Genomic DNA, 24,433 nt, shown 5'->3' with positions numbered 1-24,433 from the left:
GTACAGACACACACACACACACACACCCACACACACACAGGCATCTGTATCTGTATGAGAAAAAGTAAACTCTTCGTAGAAAGAAGAAAGAAAATTATATTTTCAGATATATATAAGTTTGTGGACATGGCTACAATGCTATTCTTATATACGTATACTCGTGTGTGTGGCTGCGAAAATCTACATTTAAAAATATATGTTGTTTTTTTTTTGTCTTTCCCGGAGAAACCGCCATTTCTTATCCATTCACCTCATCAAGTGCATTTACCAAAATAAATCAAGTTAACAATTGTTGTTGTTTTCTTTTAAGCGTTTGCTTGGAAATTTCTTTAATTTTTTGTCTCGTAATCTCTCTACTAATTACTTACATATGAGAAAAGTGAAACGAAATCGACAAAAATTTAAGCGAATCTCGTCAATAAGAAATCGAAAGGATCCTATGTTTAGATGACAGCTAATGCAACGTGTGCGTGCTATTATCAGAATGAAAATTTCACATAACTGCATTGACAGTTTTTTTTTTTTTTCTTTTTTGGTATACAATTGATTCGACGGTTATCATAGGGACACAACTTGGTTTGTTTGTTAATGACTCCTACTCCTCCTACGAGTCACACAGGTTATGTTTTTTTAAAAATTTTGTACAATTTCGATGTAAATCAGCTGTTAAAAAAAGGCCAAGCAAATACTAATATAGAGACTTCTCTACACATTCCTACTGATCGTTAAAAAGTTTGATGATAAAAAAATGTAACGTAACTTCATCATTTCATTTGAAACGTAGCAGTGTGACCTATATTTTGAAGAATTAAACTTGAGTAATTTTCAAAAATTCGAACAAATCCACCTCATATTGATCTGATCGAGCTGATAGTAACAAATTCGAAAGGAAGCTACTTTATTGTACAAGCCATTTTAAGATTCTAATCCTATGAGAAACTTTTCAAGTTAGAGGCGAATTTTCGAAACATATTTTCTAAACATTATGCTTAATCAAATTAGTTGAATAACGTATTTAATCAACATAGTTGAAAAACATATTCAATTTATTTAAATTAAATACAATTATTAGAGTGTACAAACCTCGTTAGTGATTATCCAAGATTCGACCCAATATGAATATAGCCTTTTACTGCCGTTTAACTAAATTTCATTCAATATTCAGTTTATTATTATATTTGTGCAATTAGTTGTCTTCCGTCTTTCATTAACGGAGCTTATGTGAAGCTAAATGTGTCTTTTAATTGAATAAATTTCGGTAAATCGGAGTAACTGTACATTATATAACTTATAAAAATATATATAAGTGCTAATAGGGTCTTTATAGTTATTTATCGAGTCATTCAGAAATTTCAAATCAATCCATTAAATATGTTGCTATCGGCAATATCGAATAAAGTAGGGGATGCGTGTTTGATTGCTTTTAATGAGTGGAAAAACATTTACATCGCAAATAACGAATCAATCAATTTTAGGTTAGCCTTCATTGAGGTTAGCCTAAGGAGACAATCATTTCAGACAAGAATCGCAAATGAATCGTAAAATCAATGGGACATATTTTTCCTATCACACGCTTAGCGATGCTTAGCGATCGAAAATGATAATAAATTTGACACATTATCTATACTATTTAAATGTTAGGCTACGAAGTTTCTGAATAACCTAATAAGGCTTACAAGTTTACTAAACATAACCCGTATACAAGTCCTACAAGGGACAATAGAAAATCTTATGAGTTATAATTTTCTACAACCGTCAAAATGCCAAAGATGTTATGAATCCCTCTCTCTCTCTCTCTCTCTCTCTCTCTCTCTCTCTCTCTCTCTCTCTTTCTCTCTTCCTCTCTTTCTCACACTCAGTCTCTGTCTCCGTCGCTTTTCTTCAAGTCGATTCGCATTAGTGCATCCAGGACTTTTGACGGTATCATCTTTACAGAAAATACGCATAATTTACGCAATTATCGTATCAAATTTAAAATTTTTACATACATTTGTGAATTTTAACTAAGATACACGCAATTTTGTAAAATTGGGCACATGTTATATAATTGCTTTTCGTTTGTTTCCTTTGGTTTCATTTTATCATTTATATGAAATCATGTCGAAATGTTAATGATATCATGATGTCTTCGCATACAAGAAGCCTTTTGATATGACACTTAGTATTGTTTTAAAAGAGAAAATAAAAACGCAAAAGGTAAATAAATAAATAAAAATTAGAAGAAAGAAAAATAGAAAACAAAAAACAAAAAAAAAAACAGGAAAACACCGAAATTATTAAAACAAAGCATTAAAACACAAAGCCTAAACATAAGGAGGAAATAAAAAAAAAAAAAAAAAAAAAAAAAAAAATTGATAAAAAGTTTTACAATGATTTGTATGAGAAGTACAAATATGTTGCCAGATAAAACGATAAACATAAGTAAACAAATAAATTTAGATTCAAACTCAAATCTGCAGATTGTTTAGATTTCTTATACACGAAAAGGCCAACAAAAGAATATACAGTATTACAAAAGATATCAGATTCACTTGCTTCTAATTGCTTGCATAAGTATAATAGAAATGATTGTAAGTGCCACTCACCTATTCTCGTGGTAGTGGAGATGCGTTCAAAAGTTGATTCCGTAGTTTTATGCAATGTTTTCACAGTGTCAGCAAGTTGCTCTAAAATAATGATGAAAATTTGATTTCAAGTTGAAAAGTTTAAGTAAAGGAAATTTTTTTTTTTTTTTTTTTTTTTTTCATTACCTCCATCAAGAAGAGTTTTTTCAACAATAATTTCTTCTCTTTCCTGCTTTTCACTCTTCGTATCGATCGGGGTTGGTGGTGGCGTCTGAGATGGTGGAATATCACTTCCTACTGCGAAATAAACAGAATACAGAACAGAGTGCCGTAGCAAATTATTCTTCTCCGAACGAAACTAAATTAATCGTAAGCAGTTAAAAATTGAACCTTATGCGCATAAAATGCTTTATCTTTTCTTTTTTCTTCTTTTTTTTTACAAAATATAGACACGGACTACTACGGAAGAAGAAACTGTACGATTGCCTTTTTAAGTTAGATTTGTTTGCTTTCTATCTATCTAAATTTTTGACAGATGATTAGACACGTGAACAATGCCACGATTGAGAAGCAGCTCTTTATAAACCTACGGCTAATTTCAGTGTTTCTCAACTATAGTAGTAGTTCATTGGAACTACCCTGCATCGTTTCCTGCAGCCTCTGTTCCCTGAGGATGAAGAACTGTTGTGCTGACTTTTGGTACGAAAGGCTCTCGCAAGAATCGTTAAGTAAAATAATCCGAAAAAGTCACACAAGTGTTTTGTGGGAAATCGGGACGGAAATGGCTAAATAACTAGCGTTTCATCTTAAATGAATTCTAAGAAATCCAATAGCCGTGATCAGACCGCAAGTTCGGTAACGTACCCGTAGTCTATTTACATACTCTGTTTTCGCGTTGCTATAAAATACGTTCATAAATGAAGTTGCTATTATAAACGGCAGCAAACGCATAGAGGGATCTAAATAGATGCTAGCTATTCAGTTTATGTGGTCCCTCATTCAAAGACGACTTAAAGTGACAGCAAATCCTTTTGGAGAGCGATAGATAACGCGTAACACAACATGTCGTTACGCTTATGTTTAGAATTTTCATATATCCCGCCCGAATCACAAACCGTTAATATCTTTACCCTTTGAATTTTGACTATCCACGAAAAAATATCAATACAGTGTACATCACAGACATGCTCTCAGCCCACTATTGCCCCTTATGTCCATAGTAAGGACTACCAAATTGAAACGACTATATAGGAAGGAAAAGGAAATAACTAACTCCTGCTGATAGACGTCTGGATTTCGTATAGGTAGTTTATCGACACACACAGGCAAACGAAAGTTTCAACGAGGTAAATACTTTGCCACGGATACGGCTAAAAATTAACGCTGCACTATTAACTAGGTGTGATGAAAGCGTTTGCAGTGGGCTTTATCTGACTTCCGGAAATGTGTATGAATATGCTTTTTACGCTATGCACTAATCAGATCGAATAAGAAATAAACGATGGTAGCTTAAGACAAATTTTATTTAATACCTTTTAGTTGCAGCTCGTCGCTTATTTCTATGAGGCCTTCACTCATTTTCTTGGTGATGGTTTCCTGAACTGACTTGCAGAACTCAGCGTCTGTCAATGATTTTCGTGGTTCAAACGGTGCTGGCGCAACTAACTCATCTGCTTGCAGTAGTTCAACAATATGTTCTTTAGTTAAAATATCATCTTTTGTTGCGTCCTTAACAGTTGCTGTTAGTTCTGAATCCTTATCAATTATTTTTGAATCCTTAATAGTTGTTTTAGTTTTTTCTTCCAGCTGTACGGCTGCTGCCACTGTAACTTCTTTAGCAGCGACGGTCGTCATGGACTCGATAGGTTCCTTTATTGGTTCATGTATGGTTTTAAATGTTACTGTTTCAATTGTTTTTGTTCTTATAGATTCACCAACGCTTGATGGTTTCTCATCGTGATCTGCCATCATTTTAAATTTGTCCTTGGATTGATCAGTTGTAATTTTTGTGATTTCTTTTATAGGAATTTTTGTTTGTTCACTGGTCTTGGTTAACTTTTCCGTTAAGATGACATCTTTTTCAACTGTCGGTGGAAAACTGAACGTTTCCTTTTTCGTAGTCTCGATGGTTTTCACTTCCTTTTTTAATTTAGTTGGTACCGGTATACGAGAATGCTGCTCAGTGCCTAGAAAGTCTTGAGTAATTTTTCGTGCGTCTGTTACAATAGATTTCATTTCTTCTAATTTTTCAATGGACTCTCTAAATGAAACATCTTCGATGGCAGTCGCAGATGTTCTCTCTTCAATTCCAAGCATTTTCTTCTCATCGATTTTAACACTTTCTTTGGGCATCTGTTGCAAAACTGTGTCAAGTGATTGAACTTTATCTTCAATTAAACTTTTTTTATCTTGACTAAATGTTGGTTCTAATACTGAAACTACACTACTAATAGTAGTGGCCGTAGGTTTGCTATCTGTGTCGTCTGACATCCTTTCGGTTCTTAGAAAGTGTTCAGTAAACGATACTTTTGTGTCCTTAACTCTATCCTCAATTTTAGAAACTTTAGTTTTAACGTCTTCAGCCTTAGATTCTATGGTATCCTTTGCACCTGTAGTGTCAACAAGTATCTCTTTGATTTCATCTTTCAGATCTTCGGATTTCAAATATTCAATAGAATCTTTAATTGTATCTGCTACGGTTTCGGTCTCCATTTTAATCGACTCCCTGGTTTCTGTGAGTTTTTCTTTAATTCCAACCTCTTCGCTTTTCAAGTCATCAACTTTCTCTGTAGCGAATGTGATTACTTTACGCAAATCATTATCAACTTTATCGGCTTTATCTTTTAAATCGCCAATCTTGTCTTTCGTGAAAATTTGAATAGTATCTTTTACACTTTTCGTTTCGTCAATGATAGTGTCGTCAACCTTTTCCTTAATTTCAGCGGTTTTTTTTGAGAAATCTTTCTCTATAGACTTAAAAGTATCTTTAACGGCATCAATAACAACATGATCTTTAATATCTTCTATATAATGCTTTTCAGGATCGTATACTTTGTCTTCCAGAAAAGACACTTTAGTGTCAGTGAGTTTGCTTTTGAGGTCAGATACTGCGAAAGTCTTTGCCGTATCTTTTACGCTTTTAGGTAATACAATAATGGATTCTTCGCTTTCCGAAAGTGAGTCTTTAGTTTTGGAGTCGGTTAGCCCAGTAATAATTGTTGATTTGGCGTCAATAATTTTTTCTTTCGATTTAGTCACCTTCGTTTTAACATCATCCATTTTTTCTTCTATCTCGGTAAATTGTTTATGTAGAATATCGGCAGCGGTTTGTTTGACGTCATCGACTTTGGGTGAAGAAAATACTTTAACAGTCTCAGAAACTTTCTTTGTTCCGGTGACGAAGGTCTCCTTCAATGGGTCGTCCAATTTTTGCTCAGTAAACGTTTTAATTTTGTCTTTAACACTTGCACTTTCAACTTTACTGGGCACTTGCTCGTCAACCACACTATCAACTTTTCCCTGAACATCGTCTTTAATGTCCCAAGTTATCAATTGCTCGTCACTTTGAATTTCGTCGATTATCTCTTTTTCCTTGGGTATTGTTTGTATAATAATTTCTTTTGTTATAATTCTTTCCGTTTGAGGAGCCTCAAATACCGATATAATACTTTCAACTTTTTTACTGGCTTTCTCCATTGTTGTTTTCACCATTTGCTCAGCGGTTTCTTTCAATTCTTCATTAACTTTTGGCTTAAGATCCATCTTCTCCTTAAACTCTTCAGTAAATTTTTCAGTTATAATAATTGGCTGAGCTTCCTGTTCGGTTAATCTTTCACTGCTAAGGAAATCTTCACTTAGTTTTTTAACCTCTGTCGTTGGGGCAGACGATTCCATTTCCATTGATATAAAGTCTGAAATTTTACTTGTTTTTTCCACACTGCTAAGGTCCTTAGTTATTTTCAAATTATCAATATCTTGATGACTCTTTTGATCGATTAGACTCGAATCGTCCGTTTCTTCGGAACTGCGACTCGATGTCTTAAATTTGTAGGTCAACTCCTTATCAAAATCACTTTTACTCACTTCGCTTGAATCCTTCTTACCCAATTTCATTTTAATGACATGTTCGGACACAACGGTGGATTTGACGCTATTATCGGCTGGCAACTGCATAAATATTTCAGATTCGTGCATTGCCTTTTTATCTTCGATTAAACTTTTACGCTTGATTTCTGTTATTTCGCGGGTTATTTCCTTTTTTTGTGAAGAGGCCGGAATTTGTCTCTCAACTGATAAACGCTTCACTATTTTCTCGCGCCGCTCCGCTACAGTTTGTTTTGCTACCTCTTCATCAGACTCGGAATCTTCGATTTCCTTTTCCTCGGCTGAATATTTCACTTCTTCACTTTCATTAATTTGTTGTATACGCTTATCTGGAATAATGTTATTTTCGAATTTTTCCAAAATTAATCAATTAAATACAAAAAACAAAAATAAAAACAAGAAAAAGAAGAAAAAGAAGAGTACAAGAATACATACTTTCGAGTCGAACGAGCTCCTCCACGGACTCCGAGTTCTTCATAATATCGGTGTCGTCGAAGTCGCGCGAATGTGAAAGCCGTCCGCTCTTACATTTACTCATAATATCATCGCGTCCAATATTTTTAAGGGCAACTTCAAGTAAGCCAATATCATAATTGGGTTTGTCTTTATAAAGGCGAATCATGCTTTGCGCTTGTCGTGCTATACTGTCGGTGTTCTGATTAATAATTTCATCAATTTCTTCGGTGCTGATGCCGATTTCAGTAGCCAAACGTATCCAATCCTTACCCAATAAATTAGATAAATCTACTATTCGTATATCACCGATATAATGATCGTTTTGATGTTTACTGAAGCTTAACAATGAACTACGATAGGTGCTAGTGATTTTGTCAGAGAAGGCAGTCGTTGAATCCGGTATAACAGTTTCAGGCAAGACGATATTGAGTATACAGATTGGATGCTGGGGCGGCTCGCCTTTAGCCACCTTTGGTTCTTTCATAAATAAAGTGCGGCCAACTATATCTGCGTGCTGATCTTTAACACGTACCGTAAAGGGCAAACGGTTTTCGCGGAATGCCTTAAAAGGTAATTGAAGCTGTTCGCCTGACTTTGTCACCGGAACTAAATTCCCGGCCATTTCAATATATTGCGGTTTACTCTCAAGCACTTCGACATCGCGACTCTTCGCAACCTGTGTAAAAAGTTCTAATTTCTCGAGCGTTTTATCTTCGCGGTCATCCGTCATACAGAAGACTCTTAAACGAGCTTCGTAAGGCTCCACCTTTTTAGCAAACACTACAAATTTCGCTATGAATGGTACGTGGATAACCTCTCTACGATAACGAACGAAACGGATCAAATTATATATGAATGTCTAACTGAAAAATTTTGTTCGCCTACTTGTATAATTCGGTGGCCATTTTTGTTGCTTCTGATATGTTGCGGCAATCCATCAACCAAAATCTAGCTGACACGGTGGTGGTAAACGAAACGCAATCGTTGACAAACGTTAGAGGTGTAGACCCGGTCACATCTTCCCACTGCGCTCTAGATGGTCCACCTAAATTGTAAATAATACGTAAACGATTCTGTCAGAACTCGTCCTGCCATTCAATATGATTTTATGAAAATTACAAATAAATGGAAGAAAATTGTATCAAATGATTAAAGAAACTTTTACACCACTTTGCCAATAAATCACGAACAGTATTATTAGTTTTCAGAAAATGATTTAAAGAAAAACGAAAAAACAAAAACAAAAAAAGGAAAACAAAAAAAAAAAAAAAGAATAATAGTTCAACCCGAAAAAATCAAATTGGCGGCAAAGTCAATTGAAATGAATTTAATAAAAGCAGCAAAAGTTAACAAAACTAAAGCGCAGTTTAAGTGAAGGCAAAATTCAATGAAAAAACTAGAAATTCAAAACAATAATAACAACTAAGGATCGTAGAAAAAAGAAAGAGAAAAAGGAAAAGACTAAATAAAAAAACAGTGAATTTATTATTTGTCTACAACCAACTGAATCATTTTCCACCTGTTTACCCAGTTGTAATGTCAGAGTTTTGGAAAACGGCAATTCAAATATAACCAACCGTCTTAATTGAAACGACTTAGCCGCAAACTAACTTGAGTTCGCATCTGCGTTCATGTAGCAAAAATCAATAAATTAAAACGCGTGCGTAAATAACTTTCTGTTTGCTTTTTTCCTTTTTTTTTTTCTTTTTTTGTTACCGAACGAACATATAAGTCACACGATGTTTTTTTTTTTTTGATGAATGTAGATAATGAAAGAAAAAAAAAAAAAAATTAATATATATATATTTTTTTTTCTATTTGTCCTTTTCTTGTAATTTGTGAGAAATACGAACGCCAAGAAGTGGATGTTTTAGCGGTCAGTGTGGTGTGAACGTGATTGGCAGCAGTTAAACCATACGTTCTTCTGTTTATGTACATATGCATATGTGGTTAAATATATGCGTGTATGTATGAATATAAACGTACGATTTTAGGAAATGATTCATGCTATGAATAAAGAAAACAATTGGCTCTCCCCTATCATCGACAATTCAATAAAAATTTGCATTCTTTACGCGCAATAAGGTTTAAAAATTAAAAAAACTTGAAGCAGATTAGAGAAGCTCGACGAGCTCACAGTTCGCGTATTCGAAGAAGATCTAAAACTCTCGGAGAATTTTTCAAAATTTTTTATTTTTTTTTATTTTTAAGTTTATATAATTCACTTGAAAGGCTAAGTAGGCAAAGGATGCTGACTAAGAAGCAACTCAAAAGGTGGGAGGTTTAAAACTCAAGGGCGATAGAGTTTTCATTAAAACCGACAGGCTTATATGCTAGCGTTTTAAGGCGGGTGTGTCTATTTCGTCAAAGAACTTGAGATAGACGCATGTTCTATTATACCAATCGATTTTTGTCTGTCCGTCTGGTGTTCGCTTATTCAGCCTATAGGTCAAAATTTTTAGGATATTTTGATGAAAGTTCACTTCGCAAACGCCTCTTGGCTCAAGGATGAATTCTATTGGAAATGCTTCGGATCGGACACTTTTTCAGTCAATTCCCATAGAAGATTTTATTCTGAAAAGTCAATATATGATTAGCCGCCGTACCAAGCGAAACGATAGTGGACCGTATCACATTATAGTGTCTTTACTTGTTTCGGTTTTTCGGTTTACCCTTGAGAGACAAATGTGGACATGCTAAAGTTTGACTTTCATTTGATTGCTTGAAAGAAGCTTAACGCAATTGCTCGTGCAAAAAAGAAAACTTACTACACGTTTATATTCGTATAGGAAAAGCTCGCTTTGAAGCCTGTCTCGTTCGTTTTTTTTTTTTTTTTAATTTCCGACATTATCTGATCGCATGAATAAAATATGATTTAGAATTTTTAATCGTTGCGTTTACAGTTGAAGGAAGGAGGATGGAAAATAGAAATTTATTGGAAATATTTTTTATTTCCAAACAGATTCGTATCGATCTATCGAAATGTCATCCCCGTCAAACTAAAATTTAATACAAATATTCTAAAATACTACCGCAAAATGAACGCGATGCACTTATAGCTACGTTCGGATTAAAAGTCATTCTTTTATAACTAACGCACTTCCGGGTTTCTATTCATTATAACCTAGATGCCTTGGATTACAAGGGTATATTAAGTTTGTGCGGATGCATGGAACATTCAGAAAGATATTTATGACATAAATTCAATCTTTATTGTACATATAGAATATTACATATATATATATATATATAGAGTGTTTTTGAATCGATCTAAGCTTATCTATCCGCCTTATCTCTTCATTCTGTTCGTCTTATATTCTTGGATTCAACTTAAAAATCGTAATTTTTGAAATATTTTGATTAAATATTGCATAACGATGTGCTTTGGCCCAAACGCGAAAGTTATCGAAAATTTTTCAGATCGGATTGCGTTCCATAAAACGACTTATTTTCATCATATCGAATGAACTGATGTAGCTAATAAAATGAACGAGTTCTGGGGGTCTACTGCTAAGACGGCAAAATTTCGCTGATTACAGGCGGACCAATAACAGATAAGTAGATGGACATCGATTCCAATCTTTGCCGTCGCATATTCTTGTGCATTATCGGGTTTTATCACCCTATACCAGTTTATTGTACTCATGTTTTTATATATAATTTTGTGCCCAATTTGCAGAACGAAACGAAGGCTTATAAAAATTCAGTTAACAAAACAAATAAAGCCCCACTGAATGAATACATCGAAAGGATGAAAATTGATCAATCGAAACTCGGAAAGTGATAATAACAGTAATTAAACTTGCAGTTGTAGTCCAAGAAGTGGAAATTATCTTAATACTGTTTACTGTTACTGTTTAAATAACTTTGGCTTAACCATGTACATGAATGTTCTTTTCGACTTGTACTGTATTTAATATCTCATCCAAATGGAAATCTGTTCTTACATTAGGGCGTATTTTAGGTATCTGACAGCACAAGTCAGTTATTTTTTCTTCTAAAGCATTAAATCGGAAAAGAGCATTTGCTGCTACTTGCATTAATGTTTGTGACAGGTCAATAGTTGTTGATAAAAATATTTTCACTTTACGAGCTACTGCAATAATGCCTTCCGAATAACTTATGTTTAGGCCAAAAAAATATTAAAACTTCTTGCTTCAATGATTCGAGCTAAACTGATTCAGAACTGATTGCACAAAGTCTCTATTGCGTGCCGGACGTTTCTTAATCATACAAGCAGAATGATAATATAAATAAAGTCATTTCTTCGATAATAGATACAAAAATTCGTAATCCCGATTTATTAAAAAAAAAAACCAAATTCGACCGTGGCCAAAACTTTTGAATATGCCCAACACCTTACTTTGAGAGAGAAATATGTTTTTTTTTTTTTGATCTAAGCAAGTAAAATTTCGCTAGTCTTCAATATCGAGTTGGTCTGGAAGATTTTTTCCATTTTTGTCCAAATACTGCGAATTGACACAAAAAATATACTTGCAATTTTTTATTGTTTTGCTTGCTGCATGAGTTATATAAGTAATAGGCAAAGCGCCCAAATATCTTTTGCTTTTGAAAACGGGCGCATTCTAATTTTGTTACGCTGTAGACATGCCCCCTTTCATCGATTTTGCCCATTTTCAATATCATCCTCTATAGTTTTTACCAAACTCGAAGGCTCGATGTCGTACATGCATATGAACGGATACACATATACGCAGACATGCGTAAATCGACATAAAATACAGTACTGATTACAAATATATATACTTTAAGGGATATTTGCATACATTTTGTTACAATAAATACATGTATACTCCCAACTAATCTTTTGACAATGAAGACTAAGGAGATAGGTGAATCATATATATTTTTTTCTTCTTTAAAAGTTACCCAAATACTAAACCATACATTATATAAAGCCATTATATGCTATTTTGTTACAAAACTATATAATGTATTATTATTAGACGTCAGTTTTCATTTTTCAAGCAAATAAGGAAATCAACATTGTTAAGTGGTTACAGTTTATTTATCAAAGGATACATAAATATACATATATATATATACATATATATATATCCTGAATGTTTCGTATGAAAACATTAGTATTCTGCACGCGATATTAAAGAAAACAACAAAAAAAAAAAACTCTTAAATTATCCCTAATTAAGCATACATGTACACACATATATGTAAGCAAGTTGATATTCTCGAACATATATTTATGTACATACACAATTATTATTAAGGTTTAGCAAAAATAAACCAAAAAAACAAAAAAAAAAAAGAAATATTTAAATGCAAGAGTCGAAAAGTTTGGTAGGTTTTTTGTATTTTTTATTTATTTTTTTTTAATGCTAAGAGCGAAAAAAGCATGCTAAATAGAAGTAGGATATGTGCATGTAGAAGTGTTGTGTCTGTATATGATATGCTTATGAATTGAGAATGTAGTAGTTCTAGTAAAACAGCTTTTAATACATACACACATAATTATCTCACAAATTATAAATTAATTATTTAATATATGTACATATACATATATATACATATATATATATATATATATATATATATATTAGCGTACAAATGAATGTGTGCGCAAAAGTATAAAATAATACAAATGAAAATTATCTAAATGAAGAATTATTAGAAAAAAAAAAATAATAATAATAATAATATAACTAAAGAAGATAATACCATACAATACATGATTATAAAACATGAACGGCTTACGCAAACGTATTGGTTTCAGAAAAGTTCTCCTTACGAGCTATGTACATACACTTGTTCAATGTATGTGAAAATATATACATGCATACATATGTTCACACAAGACGTGTCCTTTCTTTTTTTCGCATTGCATACATTTCGTTCCTGCGGGAATGAAACGATAAACAGAAATGAAAAACGAAACATATCCCCGATTGGGGTTTTCGTAAACGATACAATATTATTGTTGTCTGGAGTAATATGATTTCAAACGTATAATTGAAATAATAAATAATTAAATACTCATACGCTCCAATTATCGTTAATAACGAAAAAAAACGCGCTCGTATTGTGAGAATATAAAAAATACAAAGAGAATTGTTAGGAAAATGTTGAAATTGAGAATTCTCTCATTCTCTTTGCCACAGAATAATACTGTCTATTTATGTATGTATTTTCTTTTTAAATTTAATATTTATTTATTTAGTTGTTCCGTTCTTAACATTAAGAAATAAGTCTGAGAGATTCCCTAAAGTACAGTCATCTTTATCGCTATAGATTTCATCGTAAATCTTGAGTAAATTTAATCATATATCCGCTTGTCCGTTCAGCAATTGATCTGCACGATGCCATATAGTAACAAGCGATGGAAAAGATGGAAAATTGGAATGAATGAATATTTAACAAAGGTTTAGAAAATTTCGTGGTCAAATATTGTCGCGTTCCATTTAAAAATACTAGATGAAGTCGTACCATTGTCCACGATTCAGTTTTAGATCTCACCATAGAAACAAAGGTTGCTGAGCAAATACTCTTCCAGACAACATTCAACTTGCTCTATTTAATTGAATTAATTGTTTGACATAGTTCTAAAACTATTTGAATATTCATGCATTTTGTATTATTTTTGAAATTTTTTTTCTTATTTGTTTGTATGTATGTACATATTTTTTTTTTTTTTTTTTTTTTAGCTAACATTAATTGAATCATCGATCTTCTGCCAAAAAAGAAAAAAAAAACAAAAAGAAAAAAAAAAACATAATATATGTGAAAAAATTTTATTAAAAAAAATTTTTAACACAAATTATGATAATTATTTTAATTTTGTTTTTTTTTTCTTTTTTGGCAGAAGATCTATGATTAAATTAATGTTAGCTGGTAAAATTAAGATAGGTAGATGAAAAGAAAAAAAAAAAAATATATGTAAATTTTATTTTCAAATATATTTAAAACGATATTTTAAAAATAGTATAAAATAAAATTGAAAACCGAAAATAAAATTATTTAATCAAAAAATGAATTAATAAATAATCAAATATATTGTATGTTAAAAAGAATTGACTTTTAAGCGTAAGTATTGTAGAATTAAAAAAGGTGAAGAAATATTTTATTATTAAAGTTAGTAAAAGTACGAGTAGAGCGCAACGTACGAGTGGACGATATTTTGATATGACTTTACTCCTGTTTCAGTTTTATTAAAAAATAAAAACATCTTTTTCTAAATTAGTCAAATGTATTCCAATAATATTTTTTGGCAATCAGTTGTATATTGATTATTGCCTTTTTGTGGAGAGACATGAATATGTTTAAATTGTTTTTTTTTTTTTTTTTTTTTTTTTTTTTGCTTCTCTTTTTTGTTAAATTCGTCATATATATTTTTATTTTTTTATTTTTTATATATATTTTTTTTTTATTTTTTTTGGGGGGATTTGATTAGCAAAAAAGGAAACGAACAAATTAATAAATAATGTATAAATAAATAATTGAATAAAAATAGAATGGAAGAGAAACGCGGAAACGTTACAGTCGCGTTTATTTAGAGCTGATTGGCTGTTTAAGTTGTTCGTACTTAATAATAATTAAATGAAAAATAAATAAATAAAAAAATAAAAATTAGATCAAATTATAAAAAGAAAATCGATAAAACGAAACGAGTAAAGAGAGAAAAAGACAAAAGAGAAAAAAGAAAATGCTTGTGACTAGGATTATTGGAATAATAATTTGATTCAATTTTGTCTGTATTTTTTTGATTGCTTTGATTTTATTTGTTTTGTTTGCTAGTTACCTTTTAGAGATCTTTTCCGAAACACACCTTCATTGTGATGGTAGAACAATAGATATGGAATGCGTGCACATATGTATGCATTGAACGCATTAGTACAAAAATCGTATACGAATTTCAGTTTTAATTGCTTCTTTTTTTTTTTTTTTTGCTTTACTTATTTCATTGTAATTTTAATAAACGGAAAAAACCGAAAAGACAAAAATAAAAAACGAAAAGAAAAAAAAACACGAACTAAAAAGGAAAACACATTGAAACCACAAGAAGACAATAAAACAACACAGGAAATATTGTGAAATTAAAAAAATAAATAAATAAATAAATATATATATATATATATATATATATATATATGTATATGAAATGAAACAAGAATACAAGTAACGAAAAGGAACGCAATTGTAAAAATCTCGTTAAGAAAAATGATGAAAACTGGAAATCATAAACATTTGTATGTACGTACATATAGTTTTACATATATGTTTATAAACGACTGATGTATGGTTTCGTGTTTTTTTGGGATATTGTGTATGTGTGTAGATAAATAGATAAGTGTTTATCACACACGACCATTTATAGCTCGGCTTGTGCTTTCATTTTCAAATTTTCTAAATTAAATATTTATTATTATTATGTACATATGTACATACTTGTGCATGATGGAGAGAAACATTTACGCTATCTCAGAATTTTATGTCAATTTGTGAAATATACACACATTTACATATACATACAATTATATACACATACATTCATAAATGCATGCATACCTAGAGGTATTTATGTATGACGTCTTTGCTTTCGTTTTCCCTTTGCCGGTCCCCGTCCCCCCCATCCCCCCGCCCCTTTCATGTCTATTATAGAAATTTTTATTCATTAACTCTTGCATATTTAAATGAAATGCAACGCACACGGAATGCATCGTTTTACATATGTATTTCGAAAGTAAGGAAAGTATCAGCTATAAATAAAATATCGTTTAATTTGTTGTTATATCCAGAGAAATTATTTTTTCATTAGAATCTATTTACTGCGTGATCTACTACAACCCCGCAAACAAGAAAAGAACAGAAATCTTTTTCATTTTTTTTTTAATGACGCAAACAGGCAGAGTATCTTGCATACATTCAAACTTCTCTCATCTACAAATTCGCTATTTTCTATAATAAATCATTTCTATATAACTTATATATCGTATATGCAGTTGATTACAAGTTACTAACAATAGTACTTTGACGTTTCCCGCAATTATAATGCAGTTGAACTTGATTTTGTGCATGTGCGCAGGGGCAGCAGAGAAAAATAAACGGAAACTACATAAACACGTCGCAACGTGTTTATTTTCTGCGCCGGACAGGAACCGCAAAAAAATCTCTATTTGATAATATTAATTGGTGGTTCAATTATTATACATGGAAAACTTTTTTTTTCATTTTAGATATGCAAATGCTTTTTAAAATGTACACAGAGTAAAACGCACATATTCTTGCGACCAACTAAATGGTAATCGCTTTCGTCACTTGAACATATTAGAGTTGATTGACTTTTTGTTGTAACGTAAACATTGAAAACTTTTTTTGCTTAGGTACTTAAAAACGTCGCGATAACCAGACGATATATGATGACGAAGCCTTTTTTCTTTTTGGAACTTAAAAGAGAAAAAATATACGTGGTTCGTTTGCAGCGAAAGTGAATCCCTGCATATATATTATTTGTTCTTCTTGTCCTTGTCTTCATCATCTATTAAATTATTGATAATGTCACCATTGTTTACTACTTCGTCCTTAATCATTTCGATAAGATCATGTTCGAAGAACATACACACTATTACATTTACATTTATATCCTGCACAAGAAAAAAAAAAAAAACAACAAATTTCATAAACGAAAATCAGTCGCACAAGCTAAACACTTTGAACTATATAGGCACAACCTTAAGCTCAGTTAATATGCTAGCGCAGTCAATGTGAAGGAAAATGAAATTTATATGATGAACATGATGAGATCAACTCAGGACCCTTAATCCTTAAGTCTCACTTATAACCATAATCGATATATTCATCACTTTTTCAAAGATCATATTATTTGCTTTAGCGTGGGTGAGAAGAAAGCAATCGATTATTCTAAGGCAAATTTTATACAATTAACAAGAGCCAATAAAAATATTATATTGTGGGATACAGCCAAACCATTACGTACCCTACATCACTTCGTTTAATACAATTAGTTATTCATACAACGACTTTTCAAAGCGGATTTCATAAGATTTCGTAGAGCAGTTCAGGGCATGATTGGAACCACTTTAAATGCAAATTTTCTAAATTTGTAAATCATTGTCCAAAAAATGAGTTTGAGAGGACAACATTTCAAAAAAACCAGTAAAATAAGCTATCATTCTATGTCAACCACTATAGGCTTTATATATTGGATATTGAAAATAAATTCTGTGTATTATTTTGATAAAATTCGCGTTTAATTAATAAAATCGTTATCAGTGACGTATCGCTTCTTATCCAGTTAGCTTACCCCCTCGCTAGTACCCTCGCGGTGAAAACTTTGCGATTTCGAGGCGAAATAATCAGCAATGCATTTTCTAACATCATGAAGCCACTGCTCTACTAAATATGACTGCATCGATTTAAGCCAGTTATAAACAAAAAGAGACAGATGTAGAGAACGGTTCTCAGACCAAATGAAAGATAACTTTCGAAGATTTTGCATGTAACCTTGCATACATGCACTTTCGAACTGTTGCATAGCTTTCTACGTTTTCAACTCAAGCCAAATTGATCATATCGGCAGTTTTTTTGCAAACTAATTCAATCAACTTGACTTCCGTCTTCTTACGCGTTGATGTGCTTGCAAGCAACTGAAACTTATACGATAGCAATGAACTACCAATGTCTAAGCTTGGAAGATATGAAAACGTCATAGGCGCAAGCAATTCCTCGACACATATAATTTTTGAGTACATTTAATAGTAGCAAAGCATAGAAATATTTCCCGACGTAATCTTCTTATCTGCTCTTTCGTATAAATGTTGAGATGATTTCGATCACGACCATTTGTATGCGTATCTATCTATCTGTCTGCGACAGCAATCTTAATCTTTATATTGTCTTCTTACTGGCATTGAGGGGCTAGCGAATCGACCTAAACATACATGTTCGCGTAATAGTTGATAAAAATCTATCAACTAAATCTTGTTAATGTTTTTAATGCAACAGGTCTTCGTTCTAATATAGGATACTTGACATTCTGTTAGCTTAGATCCGTTATAGCAAATGCCTATACATGTATTATACGATATCATATGACATCGTTTCGTACTACCTATCAAATGCGGTACGTTTAAAAACACTATCATTTATTCTTCTTAAGAAACGTGCATATTTTAATTTTAAAATTTGTTTGTTTTTTCCCCCTCCCAAAAAAGCGACAAACAGAATCAAGTGCTGGCATCAAACTATTTACTTGACTTGAATTTATGTCTTACAATTACAAAAATGTAGCAAAAAATAGATTTAAATTGCAATTAAGGGATTAATACCATGATTTTACAGGTTTACTCGTAAAAAACCATGCCCAGCAATTAATTAAGAAAAAAGTGTTTATCTCGAAAAACAAGTAAATGAAATCGAGCCCAATCGACTATTAAGCACTATATGCCGCTTCATCCAATACAATCCCTTATCTATTATCGTCATAAAATATGGAAAATTTAGACCTTCTGCCTATACACAGAGAGCTCCTTTCATGAGAACCCTTATATAGAAGGAAGACCGAAAAGTAGCCTAATGTTGTCCATTTATTTAGGATAGTAAGTTTATATGTGTGACATCATGAAAATTTGGGTAAAATTTCGTTATAAACTATACTACTTATTACGAAGGATCGCGTTTTCTGTCTTACAACATTTCTATGGGAAAATGCTTAAAAAAAAATAATTCGGTCCTATTCAAGTTTTCCGCATTCATTTAGTTTGCCAAAATGCTCTATTTCATCCATTTTTATTTATATAACGACTTTCTTTAATATAGAACGTTATAGGGAAATTGGAATTTTTCAAGTCCAAATCAAAACATGGCCAAGAATCATATTTCAAAAACTCATGCATATAAACCGACAAACAAATGGACGGACGGACGGACGGACGGATGGACGGACGGACGGATGGACGGACGGACGGAGAGGAAGCCTTAAATTGGCTGAGAAAATTATCCGAGTTGATATAATAAAAGTTGGGTCTTTCTCCAGTTCTTTGACATATTACGTGTATTCGCACGAATCTAATAAACCGGATTACCCGACAAACGATAGAGAATATGAAAAGATTTTAGGCGCTATCAGATCTTCCTGTGCGACTACATCAGTCGTTAAGTAATCTTTTCTTCTCTTTTAGCTGCTAAGCAGCTTGATGGCCCTTAATATGAATTCCACGATGTCTAGAAGTTTTTCTCGAAATCAAAATCTTTCAGTTCGTTTTCTCGAATGACATACGCTATATGCTACCTTTCAAATACATTTTCGATATTATTTTGATTTTATACGGTATATGTACGCGCTCATGTATACATACGTACATATACGTATTAAGATGTATGAGAAAATTTTTTGCATTACATTAGACGTGTTTCTATCGTATCGTATCTATCGATTTGTATAAGGAATTAAATGCATCTATGCATGTGCGTTATTAAGTAAATGTATTTGTATTTATGTTTATGTATGATATGAAGAAAAGTAGCAATAAAACAATTGTTTTGTTTTTTTTTTTTTTTTGTTATTTTTTGTTTTTGTTGTAGCGGCACATTTACAAAAGGCTCGATTCGATGATGGTCTGGTATGAAAATTAATAATTAAAATTGAAGTTTATGTATGTATATACAAATGTATGTATGTTTGCATGTACGAATGTAAATGTATGCATATTTATTTACGTTTATATGACATATGTCTACTCTAACTAGCTATGGAACTCTAACTATGTATGCATACATACATATGTTAATATAAAAGAGTTTAGAAATATTTTGTATCGGTTACATATACAATTGGCGATGAAGATGAAAATATGTGAAAGAACAATACAAAAAGAAAGAACGACGTATCTTCGCAATATTGATTTGTTGAACAGAAAAAACGATATATAAAAAGAATAAATTAAGGTAAACGGATAATAAAAGTAAATAACAGAAATGAGCTACAAATGAGTACATGGAGTATACTTTCACTAATGAAAAGATCAGCACATCAATATTTAAGATATCAATTACGGGTATTTGATAGCATACGTTCATGTATACGTATACTATATATATGTATATATATATATATATATATATATATATATATTTTAATACATTACATATATGTACATATATACATATATACATACATATATTAAGGGTACAAATAGATATAAATGTGAATGCGAGCTGAATTTAATTGAGTCGAATCGAATGAAAGTGACACTACATACATTGTACAGAAATCAAATGTTTATACGGGAGAGAGAAAGAAATAGAATGTTATAGAGAGACAGATATACAAATAGAAAGAATTCAAAAAAAACATATGTTATAAAAAAGAAAAGAAATGAAGACTAAAAAAAAAAAAAAACAAATATGAACTCAACGAACTAAGAAATTAATTCTTACTGAGAAGTATTTATTAAGAAAGAAAATAAGTAAAGAAAAAACTAAAATGGAAGTAAATGAATGCCTGACATAGCTTCTTAAGATTTTTATAGAATTCTAAATATATCTATATATAATATATACATATACATATATATATTATATGTATATGTATGTATATATACACATATATATATATATATATATATATATGTATTATATATTTATATATATATACATTTATATATATATATATATATATATGTATGTTTGTGTGTAAAATAAATATGAATTGAAAACTAAAACGGAAAAAGAACGAAAACTAAACGAATGTTCAAATCAAATAAACGTATAGACAATACGTAGTAGACGATTATTGAAATGAATTGACAACACAAACGACTTACCTGTTATTGAGCAGAGCAAACGTAATGTGGGCGTATTCCCTGAATACTGATTGATCATGCCCTGGCTGTGCGCCTTAGGAGCGGGCATACTAAGCGTGATTGCTTTATGGAATTTACGGCGCCGCGGCTCAACGGTAACTATAGGCGAGACGGCAACACCGCGCCCCAACAGTTTTGCAGTTAAATCTGGATCGACGGGCTGTGCCTGTATGTAAGAGGTAAACACAAGAGAAAATATGTGTTGAACATATATACGTATATACACGTACACTTTACTGAATGGTTTTTTTTTTTATTTATCTTTTTAATTAAACAGCATTAACCAGAATAATGTAAATAAACAAATAAAAATCATATTAAGTACGTGTGTATATATGTATGAAAAAATCAAAGATAAGAAAAAAAAAAAAAAAACAAAACAAAACAAAACCAAAACCAAAAGAAAAGAAAATAAAAACTAAATACATTGACACTTTACCGTCAACAGGAATGATTTTAATTAAATGGCCGCTTAAGTCTACATAATACATATATATATTTATTAATATATATATACAAAATTATCAATATTAGTAATTATGTGCTACAAAAATAAATGTGTATGTTTGTAGGCGTGATGGACAACAATAATAATAATAACGAAAAGAAAATCATTAAAAAAATTATTAAACGTAAAGGTAACGCCCCTTCATACACACATACACACATACATCCTTCTAACCCAATAAATTTAGTTATTAGAACAATTTTCAATTCAATTAGAAAAATTAACATAAAAAAATATATATATAACAAAACCAGTAGCCAGAAAGCTATATAAAAAATAAACAAACAAAAAAAAAAAACACAAACAAACAAAATTAATAAATAAATAAGTGAATAAATTATCCAACCAAAAATTTGATGCAATTGCTGCCAAGTACTTGTCTAACTAAAACTAAAACAAACACAATAACAATTCAAGGCCATTAAAAAATCATTTTGTCTCTGGTTGTGTGTGTATGTACCTAGCTATTTTCCTTATTCTTTTTTTTTTTAGTTTGTTTTTGTTTTTTTCTTTTTTTTAAATCTTCTTCTTCTTTTTTTTATAAACACAACGAGGCACATTACGCCATCACCAGACCCAATTGCAAAACTGCATGATGTTGAACAAAGAAAGAGAAGACAAGGATCATATCAAAGCCATTGAATATAAAATGAATGACCATGAAGAAGCACAAAACTGTGCTCTTAAGCATATTTCGCACATAGATGTGTAAAATACTTTTTTGAAACATTAAATACATAGATATGTATATATGTATATAACAACAAGGAACCCACACAAGAAACATAAAATAAATATAAGAAGACCAAGTAAAACATGTGTTTGCTTAAAGTTTCTGTTTAAACTAAATTTATTGGGCAATTGTTTGTTTGTTTGTTTTCGTTTTTGTTTTTATTTTTATATAATTATTTTTATATTTATTTTTTTATTTATTTATTTAATGTTTTTTTTTTTTTTTTTTTTTTTTTTTTTTTTTTTTTTTTTTTGTTTGTTTGTTGTCGCTTTTCTATTTTTATTTGATTTCAGTGTTATGCATTATTTCATAAATTATGTATTCACTGGATACGGAAGATTTATTGAAATCCCAAATGGATTCATATAATAATACATCTGAACATACATAGTTACATAACTAGCATACATTTCAAATGATAATAAAAGGATACATATGCATAGATATAAAGTAATAGTACATATATATATATATACATATATATATATATATATATGTAGATAAATATTTTTTTTATATGCATGGGTAGCTGTATGTAGTTGTACGTGTTTAATGAGATTCTTGTTTGCGATAATCAAAAATATTTCCTATAAATATGCACTAATGGGTTGGAAATTTTATTCTCTTCTTCTCAACTATCTCTTTATTTCACGACATTTCTTTCACTTTCTATTGAACACTTTTTCTTCAAGAGACTAACTTTACGCTTTTTTCGTCTTTCTTTTTTTTTTTTGTGTCAAAAGTTACTTTTGGCCTTTTGCTGTTCAATAGCCTTCGGCAGATGGAACAATTAAAATCCTGTCTGCTATATCTGCAAGTATTGTCTCTATGATCGCTTTAAAATGTTTTTCGTTTTTTTTTTTTTTTTAGAATAAATTGGAATAATTCCCGAGATAAATGATTTCAATGAGAACGAGGAGCGGCTCGGCACAATCAACAGAAATGTCAATATGTGAAAATTCAGGCCAGCAGCGGAAGGCGGATTTCATGTAAAACCCTTGGTCTTTAGCAGTTCTATGCATTTGTGCATTTGATCTGATTGGAAGCGTTTGCTGTCAAGTTTTCCACAAAACAGCAGTCAGAGCTTATCGCTGGCTTCAAACTTTTACGAGAACAATGTTATAAGTAGCAGTGTCTAAGAAGTCTATTTTAAAGTTACAGGATCCTCTCTACTCTAAAGATTCTAAAGATCGGCAAACTTATATTTTGCACACAATAGACACACAAAAAAAGATTAGAATGCATTTTGGAAAATTAAAATGAAATTTAAAGCCTTGCGCAGCGTATTCCAAACGGTTATCATAACATGTAAAATATATGTTTACTGACTTTTTAAACTAAATAAATATTAAGGGGGTCCAACACATTTCAGAGTAACCGATGTATTGAGGTGTAGGTGATTAAAGTGACATCATTGTTCTCAAATTAGTTAGAATCAATTGGCAGCCGTTGCCGAAAAACATTTTATTGCATTGAGAAAATAAAGTGTTCAGAAACGCAGTATCAGTCACATTTGATATTTGATACTGCGTAAGGAATTCGCAAGAAGGTTATTTCACAATTTTCTTCGGATCAAGCTCTTTTAGTGTGATCACTTACATAATGCAAAATTCAATTCGATATCAGCCATGAAATGTTTTCTCTCTTTCTAAGATTGTAATCATTAACTATACGATAATTAATATTATCTTCAAGATACGATATACACATATCGCTCTCATGGATTACCCTCCCTCTCTTTTCATGCCCATCATCGAAGGATAAGGGGTACACAGATTTTTTCAAAACGTTTTCAACGTCCAGAAAAAAGTTTCAGAGACCCCACAGAGTACATATCTTCTTGATCAGCATCAAATTCTAAATCTGTCTGTCTGTTTGTCCGTGTGCACCTCCTGGTGGCAAAAATGAAGCTATCAACTTTTACTATGACACAAAGATCGGAAGTTCTTGCAGGCGTGTTCATATTGAAAATGTGGCAAACCGCTCGAAGGACGCGCCCACAGTGCTACGTAAACTGAGAACACTTCCGCTTTTCAAAAGGAATAAAAAGTTGGTTATTTGATCAGTACTCATAAACTATTGTACCTGTACAAAAGTGCGAAAAAATTGACCACGCTTGCCCAATATTATAATCCATTAAAATTTAATCCAGAATCCAGAAACAAACCCATAAACCCCATATAAATCCTTGGCCAGTTTCAAATTTTGAATG

General features: G+C 31.4%; 1 protein-coding gene and 1 long non-coding RNA gene across 2 annotated transcripts in view; one reads left to right on the top strand and one right to left on the bottom strand.

Moving 5' to 3' along the window:
* The window catches only part of LOC119631866 (ankyrin-3), a 53,570-nt gene that overhangs the window by 9,359 nt on the left and 19,778 nt on the right, over positions 1 to 24,433 (bottom strand). Inside the window, exons 11-17 of the mRNA XM_038024401.1 lie at positions 20,942 to 21,146; positions 14,899 to 14,925; positions 8,010 to 8,169; positions 7,104 to 7,942; positions 4,097 to 6,997; positions 2,751 to 2,861; positions 2,586 to 2,666 (exon numbers count right to left, since the gene is read on the bottom strand). Of these exons, the coding sequence (XP_037880329.1) occupies positions 2,586 to 2,666; positions 2,751 to 2,861; positions 4,097 to 6,997; positions 7,104 to 7,942; positions 8,010 to 8,169; positions 14,899 to 14,925; positions 20,942 to 21,146 (4,324 nt within the window). The remainder of the gene's footprint in view (positions 1 to 2,585; positions 2,667 to 2,750; positions 2,862 to 4,096; positions 6,998 to 7,103; positions 7,943 to 8,009; positions 8,170 to 14,898; positions 14,926 to 20,941; positions 21,147 to 24,433) is intronic.
* On the top strand, positions 2,858 to 3,582 carry LOC119631868. The gene is made up of 3 exons (XR_005246722.1): positions 2,858 to 2,933; positions 3,014 to 3,040; positions 3,100 to 3,582. It is a non-coding gene; the product is annotated as an uncharacterized LOC119631868 (long non-coding RNA).

Source organism: Glossina fuscipes, unplaced genomic scaffold (genome assembly GCF_014805625.2).
Source record: "Glossina fuscipes isolate IAEA_lab_2018 unplaced genomic scaffold, Yale_Gfus_2 1, whole genome shotgun sequence".
Lineage (NCBI taxonomy): Eukaryota > Metazoa > Arthropoda > Insecta > Diptera > Glossinidae > Glossina > Glossina fuscipes.
This window is presented reverse-complemented; position numbering and strand designations above follow the sequence as displayed.